Genomic DNA, 17550 nt, shown 5'->3' with positions numbered 1-17550 from the left:
TGGGACTTTCAGAAAGCCTTTGACAAAGTCCCTCACCAAAGGCTCTTAAGTAAACTACGCAGTCAGGGAATAAGAGGGAAGTTCCTCTTATGGATCAGTAACTGGTTAAAATATAGGAAATAAAGGGTAAGAATGGTCAGTTTTCACAATGGAGAGAGGTAAATAATAGCGGAGTCCCTGAAGGATCTGTACTGGGACTCTGCTGTTCAACATATCCATAAATGATCTGGAAAAAGGGGTAAACAGTGAGGTGGCAAAATTTGCAGAGGATACAAAATTACTCAAGATAGTTAAATCCAAATCTGACTGCAAAGAGTAACAAAGAGACCTCCCTAAACTGGGTGACTGGGCCACAAAATGGCAGATAAAATTCAATGTTAGAAGTGCAAAATTATGCATATTGGAAAAAATAATCCCAACTACACATACACAATGATGGGATCTGAATTAGCTGTTACCACTCAAAGATCTTGGAGTCATCATGGATAGTTCCCTGCTACATCTGTAGCAGTCAAAAAGGCTAATAGAATGTTAAGAACCCCACTATATAAATCCATGGTATGCTCACACCTTGAAAACTGAAGTTCTGGTCCCATGTTAAAGAAGATATTAGAACTGGAAAGGTTGCCCTTCTCTGCACCGAAAATAAATAGGGCTATGGAACAGCTTCCATACGAGGAAAGATTAAAAAGAGTGGGACTGTTCAATTTAGAAAAAAACTGACTAAGTGGGGATATGATAGAAGGCTATAAAATCATGAATGGTGTGCAGTAACTGAATAAGGAAATGTTATTTACCCCTTTACATGACACAAGAACCAGGGGTCACCAGATGAAATGAATAGTCAGCAGGTTTAAAACAAGCATAACAAGCCTCCCCAGGAAAGGGGGTGAAGGGGTTTGGGGGGATATTTTAGGGAAATAGGAACTCCAAGTGGTCCTTTTCCTGAAGCTTTGTCTAAATCACTTGGTGGTGGCAGCAATATCGTCCAAGGACAAGGAAAGGATTTGTGCCTTGGGGAAGTTTTTAACCTAAGCTGGTAGAAATAAGCTTAGGGGGTCTTTCACGTGGGTCCCCACATCTGTACCCCAGAGTTCAGAGTGGGGAGGGAACCCTGAAATGGAATTATAACATTCAAAAACCAGTCGGAGAACACTTCAACCTCTCTGGACATTCAATTACAGACCTAAAAGTCGCAATTCTTCAACAAAAAAACTTCAAAAACAGACTCCAACGAGAAACTGCAAAACTGGAATTAATTTGCAAACTGGACACCATTAAATTAGGCTTGAATAAAGACTGGGAGTGGATGGGTCATTACACAAACTAAAAGCTATTTCCCCATGCTAATTTTTCCCCTACTGTTACTCACACCTTGTCAACTGTTTGAAATGGGCCATCCTGATTATCACTACAAACGTTTTTTTTCCTCCTGCTAATAATAGCCCACCTTAATTGATTAATCTTGTTAGAGTTGGTATGGCAACCCCCATTTTTTCATGTTCTCTGTATATATCTTCCTACTGTATTTTCCACTGCATGCATCTGATGAAGTGGGTTTTAGCCCACGAAAGCTTATGCCCAAATAAATTTGTTAGTCTCCAAGGTGCCACAAGTACTCCTCGTTCTTTAAGCATAACAAAGTACTTCACACAACACACAGTCAACCCCTGCAGCTCATTGCCATGGGATGTTGTGAAAGCCAAAAGGGTTAGTGGGCTCAAAAAAGAATTAGATAAATGTATCAATGGCTGTTAGTCAAAACAGCAACCCATGCGCCAGTGTTCCTAACCTCCAACTGCCAGAAGCTGGGACTGGATGACAGGAAATGGATCACTCAAAATTGCCCTGTTCTGTTCATTCCTTCTGAAGCATCAATAACTAGCCTTTGTTAGAGACAGGATACTGGGCTAGATGGACCATTGTTCTGTCACAGTATGGTGGTTCTTACATTCTTTAATGGGTAACATGACCCCCTTTCTGAAAGGTACTGAAACACATGATTAATTTAACTGACTTCAGTGGGATTATTCACCAGCTTAAAATTAGGCACATGCTCAATTATCTTGCAGACTATGGGCCAATATCCAAAAATTCTGTGAGAGAGTTTCTAGTGCCCAGGATAATCAGTAGCATGTCTTCCGAAATCCTTTCTTCTTCATGCAGTGGCAGTGCAAACTTCCTCACACGGTTCCCTGCCAGCAGTCCTCAGTTTTCACCTAGCAGGACTCCTTCCCATGGTAAGAAGATAGTTCTGCCTCTATCCACAGTTCTTGGCATCTCTGCTGAGACTGTCAATGAAGTGACTAATCAGTACCAAATGTGGATTGTGTTTTTGTACTGTGGACACCTGTTCACTTGGAATTGGACTGAGGCCAAACAACTCATTAAACATTGGCCAAACTGAACAGCTATCAGGTGGCAAGGACTTTCACTCAGCACTGACCTAGGCTGGATTTGAATGAGTGAAGGTCACTTTACCCTCCCATCTTCTAGTTACATGACATATCTTATAAAGGGAATTCGTTGATTACAAAGTATTGAGATTCACACTGAGGCTGAGCTCAGCTTTCCACAAGTAACAAAAAACTCTGCCCCGAAGACCCTGACTCATTTAAGGATTCCTTACTCACATGAGTAGTTCCATTGAAGTCACAGACTACTTATGTAATATGTCAGTGGACTATTCACAAGAGCATCAAATATTACATGAGTGAGTCCCAAGCTCCCGAGATAGAGGCATACACCATTTGTTTGTTTATTTTCTACCATCAAGACTAAATTGATGGATACTGTTTTCCACAATAAAAACCAATGACAGAAGAACAATTTCTGTTGCCATAGTGAAAGAAACATTAGGCCATTTACCATCATTCACGTGACATAAGCATTACAAACCACGGACTTTTAATCTAGCAGAAATGCATTATTTCAGGTGATTGCTATAGAGTCAAATCTCTGTGACAAAATTAAGATTACATTTAGGTACACATAAAATTGTTGATATCAAGTACTTGCATCCAAATTTTCCAACTGCTCATCTTCTAATTTTAGGCACCTATGTTTTTGGGTGCTCAAAAGTTGAGTTACCCAAAGTAACAGACCCCTTTGGAAAATGTTTGCCTTAGTTTAGAAAGAGTTACATCCAATATTAGAGCCAATTTATTCAATTATCCACATGCTAATATATACTACGTGTATCAGCCAGAAAATCATTGATTTCAGTGAGAAAGCCAAGCCAATTTACAATCTTTTGTTAGGATTGGAAATGGCAGTTTCTATAAGACTGAGAATTGAACTAATGAATAAATGATGATCTAATGGAATTCATGTCAGGATTTTTGTTCCAAAAATTTACTACTTTGTTTAATACAGTTTATCATGGTTTTTAGAAACAATTTGCAGGCAACTAAGTATAAGGCCCCAATTCATCAAGGTACTTTAGCACAGACCCAACTTTAAGCATATAATTACTCATTGAAATCAATGGACCCACTCACATGCCTAAAGTTAGTCGTGTGTTTCAGTACCAGAATGTGAATGCTTGATCTTTCTAGTTCATTTGATACTTGATGGTATCACTTTGAGTAGTGGAGAACAGACAACGCCAAAGTTAAGGGCAATAACTGCATGGAATGGTACTAATTCTGCATTTGAATCCATATCAAGAATAAACCCATTGAAAACATGTTCAACCAGATGCAGTCTCCAAGGCATATCAGCAGAATACAGAAAATCTTTGGTGATACTTGTTTTGCTAAACACATACCAAGCAGAAAATTTCTTCAAACAGTATGCTACATGCCCATCCATTATAGTTATGAAATTATGTCAAATGGGATATTATATTGTATTTTTAATTATCCATAGTTTTATAGATTTCACATTATTCTGAGGTAGTGTCAATATACATGGGCACTGTACATACATATAGTAAAATGAAGTCCCTGTCCCAGATTGCTTATGATGTTATGATTTTGGCATTTCAGGTAACAGTGAATTCCACTCTAACTCTTTGGAGATGGAGCTGCAGCTGCAAACTCCTCAAATCAAATAGAAGGGAAATTAACACCCGAAGTCCCACAGTTTAGCATGGAAAGTATTAGCCCACAAAATGAAGGTACAGAGTGTTACTGTAGGTTACTCGTGCCTCGTAGCAGGAATATTACTTGGGGGATGGGGAAACATATGGATAAATTCCTCATTCACATGAGGAGGGCGCTTAAGCCCAAGTCTTCTCAGACTTGCTCATTTTCCATCCCAAACTAGACCCTTTTTAACCTTGTGTTCTTTAAAATAAAGGACTGGGCATACAGGTGGCTGGTGAACGGCTTCCACTTACTACGGATGACCATGCCTATTGTTTAACTTCATATCGGTGCATGTGTAGCCTCTGCTCACACTTAAATGGGAGTGCAAAAGCCTTGTGTTTCTTCCTGCACACTATGCAAGGACTTTCAAATTCAAGGCTGATAGCTATGTGGGATTCAGTCTTAGGAAGGCAACTCAGAACCCTTTGTGTACAAGTACTGTCACCTCAACAAGTCAGTGTGATACACACTGTGGCTGCCCAGAGCACAAAACATGTAAGCAATACAAGAATCCAAAGTTCCTGCTTTACCAGATGTTGCATGAAGGCTCACAGATAAGAAAAGAGCCTTTTTGGATGATGGTGAAAGGATGGTAGCAACCAGAGATGATACTGCTATTGTACAATAAGGATAAAACAGGAAAAATGTCATTTATTTTAGCAAATGTAGACAGGCTACTAGGAAAATTACAGGAGAAAACACATCCTCTGAGATATTTGACATGGAGCCCGATATTGAACTGAACTGACTACTTGTGTTCTTATTAAGGGCCATACCCTATTCTCACTGCCAGCTTTGTCCATGGCAATTCTGCAATGCACAAAGGGCAGAAATTCACCCAAGCACAAGGCCTATGCATCAGTTCAGTCTTCATTTTGAGGTCTTACGTGGGACTTAAGTGAAGCATAAGCCTTATGCTGATCTGCACTGTGGTGAATTTTGCCTAAAGTGAGAAGAGAATGTCCCCAAATTACTATTTGAGATAATGTGGCTTTGCTGGAGAGGTTTTCTAATCCTGTCTTATTCTGAGAGTGAAGAAGTAATCTGAGTATTATGCACTGTTCCATCTTCTGTATTACTTCATCTTAGGACACTTCCCCTCCCCCCTACCCCAGTGTGAAGAATGAAACACAGAGGGTCTGATCCTGCAAGTACATCATGCTTAGAACTTCAACTGACTTCAGCGGGAGTGCCAGATCAAATCTTAAATGTTTAGGGGGTTAGAATATTGGTCTTTTTGTACATAAATGCTGACAGAATCTGTGCATCTGGGTTGAGGCTTCAACTAAATTGATGAGGGTGAGTGAGTTCAAAGTAGCACTGACAAGAGCTTATGCCAACTCACAGTGAGAACATGTTCTTTGTTTCCTTTTCTCATGGGTTCATATCAGGTCACTTTCAAACAACCCCAATCCTGAATGTGATCCTCAGTCAAAACTGCTGAACTGCCAGTTTTACATTCTGGATGTAAAAACCACAAAATGGCCCCAGATTCAGTTAAAAGCTTCATGAACGTTAGTCAATCTTCTGTCGAAACCTGGTCTGAGTATTGAGTTTGTAATGAAACCTGAAATGAAGTATGTTGCATGTGGCCTTGAGAACATTAAACTCCATTCTACTTTTAAACTTTCCTCCCCTCCAGTCCATCCTAAATTAACACCCAGTGTAAAGGACAAAGGAAGAATGAAGGTACCACCACCAGAATAATTGGTGCTGGTCCCAATATGCGGTCAGCAGATTGTGCTAAAGTGACCACTTGGGTTCTTATGTTGACAATCTAGCCCTATGTGCCACTTCAACAGATTTTATTACTGAACAAAACTCCCCCCAGCAAAATATTATCATTTAAAGAAAATGCTGGTGTAAATTTTCTTAGAGAATGCACTATGCCTCGACAAAAAGATTCAGGTGAAAAATGGACACCGAAGTACTGTACAACTGCAATACAGTATTAGGTTGTTTTGCAGAGTAAGCAAATTTTCTTCTAGGAAAAAAACAAAAAGTTATATCATTTATAGCGGTGAATTATCCCTGCAGGCAAGTCTCATTTATTTGCACCAGTGAGAATCATTCCATCCAGTTACCCTTTCCCAGGAGGCTGAGTTACAGCTATTATCTTAGTAATCCTTCACTGAGATCTCTTTTTATCTCAGATAAAGCTAAGATGAATTTGCATCTCTGTAATACTAAATAAAGTCCTTTCAAGAAAGCAGAGTAACACCAACTTACAGATCTGTAACTTTAAGGCATAACCCTTGACAAAGATCTTAATATGGTGACAAAAAGAGACTATGTATCAGTGCAATGATCAGATATAAAGCTTGCAGCTTGTGCTTCAGTACATCAAAGGGTGCAATTTCTCCCTGGAGGGCTGCACTATTAGTGGTATCCTACATATACATTTTGGTAATATTCGTTCTGCCTCTCAAGAAACAGAACAGTTTTGCAAACAGAGAAATTCTGGTGCAGTGCTGATTTGTATTAAGCACTGTTTTGACACTTATCTACATTTCCATTGAAAATAAATCTTTTAAAGCAGTTAAATTCTAAGACTGACCTTTCATTTACATTAAGAATTTCAGAATCCTCTAATTAAAGAACTGGAGCAAAATTGCTTCAGTCTTCTAAATGTAAAAGAAAGGCCAGTCTTAGATTCTGTTTTAAAAGATTGCAATTTTATTGGAATTCTTTAATTAGAGGGTTATGAAATATTAAGCATCATTTCCATTGTAGTTAAGCAAGGACAATTTGTATGAAATGACTAACTATATATTTAAAAAAAACTGTATGAAAAATAAACGGTTGAAAAAAAATGATAGAAGTTTTCTGATTATTTTCCTCCCCATCCATACCAACTTGGGAGAATAAGTGAAAATCTAATTAAAAGTTTTTGTATGTTAATGATAGATGGTCTTTTGCAGCAAGATAATGTCACCACTTAAGCGGGAAGGTGATGGAACTAATCTGGTGTCTTCCTTTTAAAAATCCCCAGAGGTATTTTATGGAATTGAATGTTTATCAAAAAGATTTATGTTACTGATCTCTCAGATCTCTCTTAAAGCCCTGCATTCACAACACTACAATGACTTTATTATTTTGCCTTACTCAGACTTTCCATTACACATTGTTGACCCAGTGTGACATTTTTTGTTAAAAGTTGTTAGGGATAATGTTTTCACCTCTCAGCTCACAGAGAGCCGATCGTGGGACAATCTTTCAGATTGTGCTGATCTCTTACCACAAATATGCATGTGCTTCATATAATAGTATTCCCTGTTAGGAAGATGGGCAACATACTTTCAGATGAAAAACTAGAAGGAAACCATTGTGTTCTCTGAAACCTAAACAAGGCACCTGGAATTAACAAAAGATGCTGAAATCTAGCCACAGAAAAACCTCTAGATATTAGATTAACAAGGAACTTGTGTTTCTGAAGTATGGCTCTACAAACTTCTCCCACAGTCACATCTGTACAATGTGATCCATGTTTGCATATGGGCAGACTCTGGTAGAACTTTGGCTGCTTTCCTGCCATGCAGAAGTCCACTAATATTTTCTTCTTAGGCATTCTCGGCCAAATTCTCTGCTAATGTAACTCCATGGACCTCTGCTGCTGGAATTTCACCAGCAGAGAATTTGGGTCTTTGTTTTCCAAAGGAGCATTACATAACCCTTTAAATGCAGCTATTGAAATACAGCTACTTAAAACCACTGATACCTTTCATAGCATCCTTGGAATACTTATCACAATGTTAAAAAAAAAAAAAGTACCCCAGCCTAAACATAGGAGTTATTAATGGATTTTAATGGAGATATGAATGGATTCTATACAGCAATATGCTGAGTGCTAAAGCCCTGATCCAGCAAAGCACTTAAGCAAGTGCATAAGTGCTTTGATGGACTGGGACCAGAGTGCTCAGCACTTTGCCATATCAAGCCCTATAATTTTTAGGGTTTTTCCCCCCTATGTTTTTGTGGTTTTGCTGTATAAATCTGCTCTTGTTACTTCATCTATGATTTCTAATGTTAATTCAGGATGGAAGATACACATCCCATCGACAAACCAAACAGGTTGTCCCATCATGAGGATCTTTTCTTCAGTGCAAGATGATTGAGGTACATACAAGCTAAATATCACGAACATTCCAGGAGGTGAACAATAAATACTGATGCTATAGAGTTATAAACAAACATGAAAAGCTTGATAGAATTTATAAAATTATAGATCTGTTACTTGCTGTGGTACTGCCAACGGTACTTATTACACTGCCCGTGATATCCGTATGATCTAAGAGCCCAGACATTCAGTCTCTATGACTGAGGGCTTGAAAGATGCAGCAAATACCATATATTATCCCCATAGCTATTTACCTTAAAGCTGCCTTTAGTATCTTCTGATTGTTTTTGTAGTTTGCTTAAAGCAAAAATGATACAGGCAGAACTGTGGATAAGATAAGAATATTAACTGTCCATGTCAGATTCTAAGGTTTTTTAACTGGTACTGTGTATACAATTTCATAAAGGAAAACTTTGTTTGAAAGTGATGATTAGCGTTGGTTCTCTGTGACATCTCCCCAGTGCAAACCCTTTAGAGCAAAGAAATGCCAAATTATGGGGCATCTTGTAGCTGCACCCTAATGCCCACACAGCATGTTTCGACTGATAGTGACAGACACTGTATTACTACAGAGAACTTCCTTCTGCCTCCATCAGATACAGAAATCTGCAACACACAAGCATCACTCACAGGATAATGCAAAACCTTAATTACAGTCTCTTACTTCTCCCGCAACACACACAGCATGGCATACCTAATTTGTGAACATATCAACCCCCATTAGTTGCTAGTGTCGTAGGGTTTGTAATTAAAGTTTTGTATTACACTTTGGGCCAGATTCTGACCTGCTACTTCAGCGTATATATGGAGTAATTCCAAACAAATACAGAATCAGACCTATTGACTTCTGTGGAGTTAATCTAGATTTGAAGCTGAGATCGAATCTGGCCCTTCATAGACAAACTTCTCCTCCCCACCCCCCTGCAAATTATCTGTATCTTCAGAAGATTGTCTTTTAAAAGTTTTCTCCATCTTTGTTTTCCCACTGCTAAAACATTTTCTACACTCCCAGGAACAAATTATTAATAAGGGTATTTACCCTTTGATTCAGCACAAATAAAGATGTTTCCTATTCAGTGGCACTGCTAGCTTATTGGGGGCCCTAAGCAGGAATATTGGGCGGGCCTTCCCCCAGTACTAAAATAGACAAGTTCTTATAATAAAAAGCGAATGGGGGCTCCCTTGAGCTGCACGAGGCCCCAAGCAATTGCTTAGTCTGCTTATACCTAGTGCCAGCTCTGTTCCTGTTGCAAGGAAAATCACACAGAAAAGCTTTTTCATAACAGACCTAGGCACATGCAGGTTTCTCTAAGTATATTGGTTTATTTACATATAGCTTGAATTGAAAACTTAGGCACTTATTAGCAAGACATTTCTTGTTATTTTGCAAGAGCTAAAAGCAATTTTCACAGTTGAAGTCCAAGTACCGTTTTGGCAGTGAAGCTATGTGAAAGCCAGGCCCAATGAAAAGAAAAAGCTTCTTTGGGCATCATTGTACCAAAGGCAAGATCCTATCATCCAGTCTTTCATGGTCCATAGTGGAACAGTGGACCATCGGCTTCATGCCAATGCCTGCCTGGAGTGAGAATTAATGGGCATATTCAACTTGGGGCTTTAGCCCACCTACCAAAAAAGGTTTAAGGATTTCATTAATAAATAAAAGAAGCTCTAAGTTTGGAACAGAAGCTTGTTTATCTCACTTTTATTAATAGTAGACAAAAAATGAACTATGGACAAGATGGGGAACAGCCTATACCTGAACTGTTGATTACATTGGAAAATGAATTCCTTCATATTTTGCTTTTGTTACCCCATGGGTTCCTCTCTCACCCAAGACTCTGACAAAGAAAAACAGCAACTAGAGGCTCTTTGACCCCCAAGCATGATGAGATTGCAGTCAGATGCTGCAAAAGGACAGCCAAAGAATCATGGGCTCCATGATGTCTGATCAGCCCCCTCCCTTTTTGAAAAGAGAACATGGAATTCACGCATGATTGGGATTGGGGGGGTGAGGGGGAGTAAAGAGAGGAGCCAAACAGGAGGCTCTGGGAGGTAGCCCAAGAAAAGTGGCAGATGTCTGGACTGAACCCAGGTCTTTCTAGAGAGAGGGGAGCAGATGCCCTTGTGCATAGAGTGAGAAAGAGGATCAGTAACCTTCATGAGAAAAGAAGGAAAATAACTAGTCTGGCTACAGAAAGAGTGGCAGAAGCACAGACAGGTGAGAAGGAACCCTGCTTACTGAGCCATTTCCCAGCAAGGGTAGAAAGGAGCCAGAGCCTGAGACCCTTAGAGCCTGGCTACCAAGAGCCAGCTGTTACCCCAGGGAAAGATAGAGACTTCAAAGCATCTGATACCTTCAGAGGACTATACCCCTCCTGGGCTGAAGAGAACAGTTATCAGGGGACTGTCCCTACTACAATAACAAAAGTTCTTTTAAAAAAAATTCTAGTCCCCCACCACCACAAAAAGAAGAAGAAGAAAAAAAAGCTGTCTATGCTCTTGGCTGTTGGCTTTGAAAACACCATATGCTTTTGCAAAGCAAGTTTGTTTTACTCCGTTCACGACATTTTTGAAGAAAAGGTCTCAAGAATTCCCCCATATTTCACTACCACCACACTCAAAGTCTACAGGCTAGATCTTGATCTATGGCAAGGTGACACAAAGGGGCTTTAAAACTGCCTTAAATGGGCATACTCACAATGTGAGGGAATCCCTGGCTGTAATAAAGCTAGCACAGCCAGTTGTATACCACTCCCTCAAACTTTGCACTTCCCTTTCCACTGGGCAGTGAAGGGGGCATGACCAGAGACCATTGCATTACGGTGACCCCTAACTTGCATAATTTAGAACAGCCCAGAGGCTGCCCCTCAGTTGCACCCAATGATCATGGCAAGCTATCAAGCACAGCTGGATGGGACTCCATTCCGAGTTTATCAGGGCCAGTCTTGAGATTTCTGCAGAGGGGGATCATTAGTTGAAGCTTGTTAGGGGAAGTTAAACAGAGCAGCATCAGTAAATGCCTTCATTCCAGGCAAATCAGCAAGAGTCACAGCTCATGAGTAAGGCTGTGATTTTGTCACGGAGGTCACAGAATCCGTGACTTCCAAAGACCTCTGTGATTTCAGCCAGCGCTGGCTGGGAGCTGCTGGGTCCCCTGCCACCTACGGAGGCAGGGACCCCCACAGCTCTCCGGCAGCCACGGGCAGGTTTGAGCCCCCGGGGTGGTGGGGGCCCCTGGAGCTCCCAGCCTGCCTGCAGCTGCCCAGGCTCCCCATTTTGTCACCGAAATCTTAGCCTTACACATGGATTCTCCATAACATTTTGCAGCAATATCAGCAATCTCTCCCTATAGTCTGTTATTTTCATTTGCATTGGCTACTGTTTTACTGTTTTCCACTGAATTTGTTGTTTATTGTTTCCAAATATTAGGATAAGCAACAGAAGATAAAGGACTGTTGTTGGATAAATGAATGATTGTTTCTAAGCTTAAAAGCTATGTCAAAAATCTTCCCCCCTAGCACATGCAATACATTTTAATATTTAGTTTAGGGCCTGATCCAAAGTACTTTGGAGTCAATGGGATTTAGATCAGGCCCTTACAGGAAACAATGTTATATGAAAAAAGAAAAAAGAAAAAAAAAAATCTGCGAATAACACAAATAATGATTCTTTCCTAGAAATGGTACCAACCTGACTTGGCAGTATAGTGTGAAAATGCTCATTGTGTTTTTGTTCCTGAGAATAATCAAGAATGAATCTTCTTTTGTCTTGGATATTATTCCCTTGGATAGCATCCTCTAAGTCTCTTATAGTTGACCTTTCAAAGATGAGCTCCCTCAAGACTCTGATGGAAACTCTTTGTCATAGCTCAATTACTTTGTCCTTTACTTTTATGATAAAAGACTGTTACTGCTTCAGTCCTCTAAGACAGCCCACATTGTCAGAAATTAAATGCTGGACCCCATCCTTAAAATAAACTTCTCCCTTTTCAGAGCATAAGGTCTTCAAGCAGGCACCAAGGCTCCAGTTCAAGAAAGCACTTAATCACATACTTAACTTCAAGCATATATTTAAGTCCTTCAAGGGGACTTCTGTATGTGCTTAAGCACTGTATTGAATAGAGATGCTTTCCTGAATTACGGCCCTCGACTTCTTATGTGTGTGGACAGCGCCTAGTACATTCTTGGCACCACAAGTGTACAAATAATGATCATAAACAATAAACTATTCCAAATGAGTAATCAAAACACACTTCAGGAGTAGCGTTCTGTTTGTGTCAGAGGCCAACCACTATATGTTCACTTAGGCCTTAGTGCCTGATCCAAAACCCACTGAACTCAATGGAAATCCTACTAAAATTAATTGAAGTCTTTGTATCAGGCTCTTCGTTAAGATATTCTAGGTAGTACCTGCGGACGGATGGTGTTATTTCCTTTTCCAACGTGGTGAACAATCCCAGAGATACAGAGCGGACCAGCAAACCCAAGCAAGTCAGCCAGAATACGGAAAGTGCTGCTGAGAACTAGTGGTCTCCCAAATGCCCAGCAGAGAGCGCACCAAATTGATTTGGATCCTTGTGGATATGGAGACCTTTTGTTCTGCCCATTAAAAAAAAAAAGATATATAAACATTGCAACATGTAAATACAATTGATATTTTAAATTTTAAAAATGAGCCTCAAGAGTAGAGAATTGATAACATTGATTGGGTAAGCTCTGGGCTAACGCTGTGCAGGAATTCTGATTCATGGGAAAATCCACAATTTAAAATTTTATTTTTGTTCTGAATCAGAATGAAGTATAACATTAAAAAATTTCCCATGAAATGAAGTTTGACCACAAATGATTTTTTAAATCAAATAATTTCATTTCAATTTAGACTTTTAAATTTATAGTATAAATTGCTAAACAAATAATAAAATTGGAACATTCCATTTTGAAAAAGTTTGTTTTGGGACAAAATAATAATGAAGCATTCTGAGAAGGTTGAAATGGAAGGCTTCACTATTATTTTGTCCCAAAACAAAATTTTGTTGAAGGCAATATGTTCTTGCGCAAAGTTTCAATTTTGTCGAAACAAAATTATTTGATGGCAAAACATTTCACTGGGAAATTTTCAAGCAGCTGTACTCTTGACCTTGTGCCAAAGAGGAGGGGAAATTTTTTTCTAATTAAACAGGAAGACTAAGAATGGGTAGCCACAAGACCCACTTATGCTGATTTGGCTTACGAGTCGCACAGTGAACAGTAACACAATGGTTCTGTAATGTAGTGTTACATTAAAAGCCATTTTGTGCTAAAAATACAGGGGGAATTTGTGCAAATTTTGCATAGTCTATAGTGAGATTGGCACAAGTTGCATTGCTCTATAGGGAGCAATGAGAGGTGTTCTGTCTTAAAGAGTTAGAATTCCTCTCAGTTTGCCCACTGCTACATGGTGTGAATTAGCTTGATAGTGGCAGAGCTGACCTATTCCTCCTCTCTGCTCCTTACTGGACGCCAAAGGAATAGGGAGGAAGCAGATCCTGTTCTCCATTGAGTTCAAGTCTGGAATGCTGCTTTGTCCTTAAACAGGCTGCACATGAATGGGGAGGGAGTCTCCTTACTACCTCTTATACCACTGCACACACACATATAAGGGGCAGGTAGTGGTCTGAAGTGAAGACGACCAAGCTAGTTCATTTCAGGCTCAATCCTGAACTCTCTCTCAGGAAAACTCCCACTGATCTCAATAAAAATTAGTCCTATAAAGCCCCTGTAAGATTAGTCAAACTTATTTTAGGTTCTTATTAAGAGGCAAGTTAACCATCTTCACAAAAGTATAATCCACAGTTGTGCAAACAATTACATTTCCATAATTGTACCTGCAAACCAAACATTTGCACATGCAAATAGCCATTTACATGCACATCTGTTCATAATCATGCACAACAACCACTGTAAATACAAAAAGTGCACATACAAATTAGGCACTCAGCTGCATGCCTGACAATGCAAACCAGGCTCTTAATACCTAGCATGTTTCCACTTTATATTTTTATATGAATTTATACTGTTACTATCAAAAAAGTAATGAGGTATTTTAAGCAATGTGTAAACACCACAAACATTTGTAGATAATACCAGTCTTCTTTTTTTCCCCCTCATACCTTTTGTGCTTCAAAAGCCTCATTAAGGCGAATGTAATTTGTCAGAGCTCTCATGGCGATAGGCAGCTTGCCTATGGCTTTCAAGTCTATTGGCTTTTTATGGGCGGTCTTGATGAATGTATTCATCCACCAGTATGTTCCTTTGGACAGCAGATTCACAAAGGGCTGTAGGAACCGAACTCCAAGATCCTGAAGATCCTCGGGCGGCTTAACCTCTTTGGGGGTTTTGAAGAAAACATATCTCTGAAATCCAAAAATCCCACCAAGAATCACATCAAGTGCATGGAAAAGAAAAAGACAAATCTGTGTGGAAGGTGATACTGAGATAACAGAAATGCCTGTCATTGTTCAGGAGGAATAGATAGCCACTGAGTGTATGGCTGGGATTTGCAAATAGACTAATGAAATTAGGCTCCCGACTCCTATTGAATTTCAGTCAAATTTGGGCACCTAATTTCCTTAAGTTACTTTGAAAATTCCAGCCTAAAAAGGAGAAAGATATTCAAGCCCCGAAGGAAGCCCACACAAAGATCGTATTTTGCCTGTGAATTTAATCCTGCACTGAGAAAATATATTAAAGCTCAGTGAATATTTACAATATTTTATGTTAAAAACGACATGGAAGCTTATTCTATCCAATGCTGCAAACTGCACAGTACAACACTCCCCCCTCCCCCATCTCCTGCAAACTTTCATAGAGAACCATTAAAATTAGACTGCACATGGCACTAGCAAATATTTCCATTGACTTAAATGGGAGAAAGATCAAGCCCCTAGACTACGATGTTTCATGCTGCAAGGATCAAAGTTCTTGTACAATATACTATATTTAAGAGTATCTTGTAGTAGTATCACTAGGGAGTTCTGCTCAGACAAAGATGACATGACATGGCTCATCATTTGCTCCTACAATATTTATTAACATGGAATTTAATACACTGTAGCGTTGTAGTTAATTATGTAAAACCATATTGATTAAAAGTCTGTTTTTAATTAAATCCCATGCAACCCCAGCAAAATCAACAAGGTTGAATGGGAGTAAGTGAGAGGAGAATTTAGTCCATGTATTTCAGGTTTTTCCCTTCTATCTAACAACATAGATATATGCAGATAGGGTGACCAGATGTCCCGATTTTATAGGGACAGTCCTGATTTTTGGGTCTTTTTCTTATATAGGCTCCTATTATCCCCCACCCCCTGTCCCGATTTTTCACATTTGCTATCTGGTCACCCTATATGCAGACGGGTAAATCTATTAAGCAGATCCATTCAGGGCTTGAAATGACTGAGTTGGTGGCCTGAAGCCCTACTTCCTTGCATCATATTCAGCAACAATAATTCTGTGTTTATAATTAAGCCTTATTTAACCTGATTTCAGTTTGTTGCTGCAATTTATTTTCTTCCCAGAAAATAGCCATGTCTGGGAACAGGGAAAATGACTTTCACTACTTGCTTTCTACTTCCATTTCTAATAAGGATTTTACCGGCGATTCTGTCCAGTGATCATTTAATATAACTTTCACTCCTGACTGCTGTGGAGGGATTTTTCCCCCAACAAAGCAATAGGAGTGACAAACTGAACATTCTATGCAATTCTTGATTAAAAACTACAATCCCTTGTGTTGTGTTTTGCTTGTGATCTGTTTGCCTTCAATCATTCATATTCTTAGTTGCCAGAAGAGAGGCACTTTGTGCCTCAACGCTTGGAATATGCTATATTATTGGTTAGTTCAAGTCACATGTAAAAAGTAACATCTTTTAATTACTTACTCTAAAGAAATATGAAACTGAAAAAAACAACACTAAGCAATGGCTGATCATTTCAGTGGCTCATTTTGTAGTCTCCCTTGTGGCCCCAACATTTCCTAGCTAATTAAATCTCATTAGATTACAAAATTATATTAAAAGAACCATATTTCAAAGCAAGGTCCTGTTGGTATCACAGCTGAGTCTCATTATTCCATGAGCTGACACAACAGTTGTCAGTTGTGAGATTAATATTTAACTTCCCATAGTCTGATCCACACTGTATGTTCTCTTGAATGTCTATGAGCAGGCAACTTTTCCCTAATGCCTAGTTTAATTCAGTGCTGTGTGCATTGGGTGAGGGAAGTAATAAGGTGTTTTGGATTGTATTTCATGTAGCAATCTCCAAAGCCATCTATTAATAGGGATTCTGATTGTGGCCATAACAAAGAGGAAATAATCAGAGAGGACTAAAGTTGCTCTAGCACCATGATAATAAAATAATAATATTAAAAAATCACATTGTGTGTGCTCTTAGAGACTGGAAAACAACAGATACTCTGTGTGGGTGTCACTGACTATGTTTTCGGATAGAACCGACTATCCATTTCACTGTATTGTTCCCTTTATGAAGATTAATGATTTCTGAAGACTGAAGTTGTCAGTCATATAAGAAACATCTTTTCAAAACAAAATGGATGAAATTCATTCTGAATTGTCAATGCAGTGGAATCAAAGGAGTTTGCAATAAAGATGAATTTGGCTTAATTATATTACTCAGGTGTTTGGTTTTCAAATAGGTCTCTATTTCAGACTGATTTTTTTTTGTTACATTTTACATTATGCAGCCAGATAAAAGAAAAGGAAGAAACAGAAATGAGAATTACCTGGAAATTTAACTTACCCTCACCCTGATGACATTAATTTCTACAGCTAGTAGCATTCCATATAGAATAACCAGAAGTCCCGTGAGGCAAAATCGAAGCTGAGAAAATCCAACCCCATTATCACAGAACTTTACAAATTTGATAGTTTTGGTTATAAAAGCTAAGGTCCAGTAGAACAGCAAGGCTGCCAATAAATACAACAACAAACATTAGTCAGCACTGATTGTGGAAAACTTATTTTAGACAAAATTAGAAGACTTTGTTAAATGGTTACGCAGAAGGGAAATGACAAGCATGCATGAAACTAGGCAGTGCTCTTTCTCCTGTCAAAATGGCAACGCAACCAATTCAGTTTCCAAGAATGTGAATAATAGGATGAAGTTTGGGTCTGATCCTGCTCCCATTACATTCAGTGAGACCGTGGATAGTCTTGCAGGAGGATCTTCTGGTGGAAATTTCCATCCACTTGTAAACCTATGCCCACATCAGTCCCTCCAAGGGAGTGGTGCTGTTTCAGTGGGGGAGGCCAAGGGGCCCAACTCCAAAGCTTTTGGATTCTGG

The 17550-nt window shown here is 39.2% G+C and overlaps 1 protein-coding gene across 2 annotated transcripts in view; it reads right to left on the bottom strand.

The window, feature by feature from the left end:
* ABCC8 (ATP binding cassette subfamily C member 8) overlaps positions 1 to 17550 on the bottom strand; it is a 144600-nt gene that overhangs the window by 112006 nt on the left and 15044 nt on the right. For both annotated transcript variants that reach the window (XM_065402566.1, XM_065402568.1), the window contains exons 4-6: positions 17007 to 17173; positions 14357 to 14599; positions 12618 to 12806 (exon numbers count right to left, since the gene is read on the bottom strand). In XM_065402566.1, coding sequence (XP_065258638.1) covers positions 12618 to 12806; positions 14357 to 14599; positions 17007 to 17173 — 599 coding nt within the window. The remainder of the gene's footprint in view (positions 1 to 12617; positions 12807 to 14356; positions 14600 to 17006; positions 17174 to 17550) is intronic.

Source organism: Emys orbicularis, chromosome 4, assembly GCF_028017835.1.
Source record: "Emys orbicularis isolate rEmyOrb1 chromosome 4, rEmyOrb1.hap1, whole genome shotgun sequence".
Lineage (NCBI taxonomy): Eukaryota > Metazoa > Chordata > Testudines > Emydidae > Emys > Emys orbicularis.
Note: the sequence above shows the minus strand (reverse complement) of the source record. Positions and strands in the feature narration are given on the sequence as shown.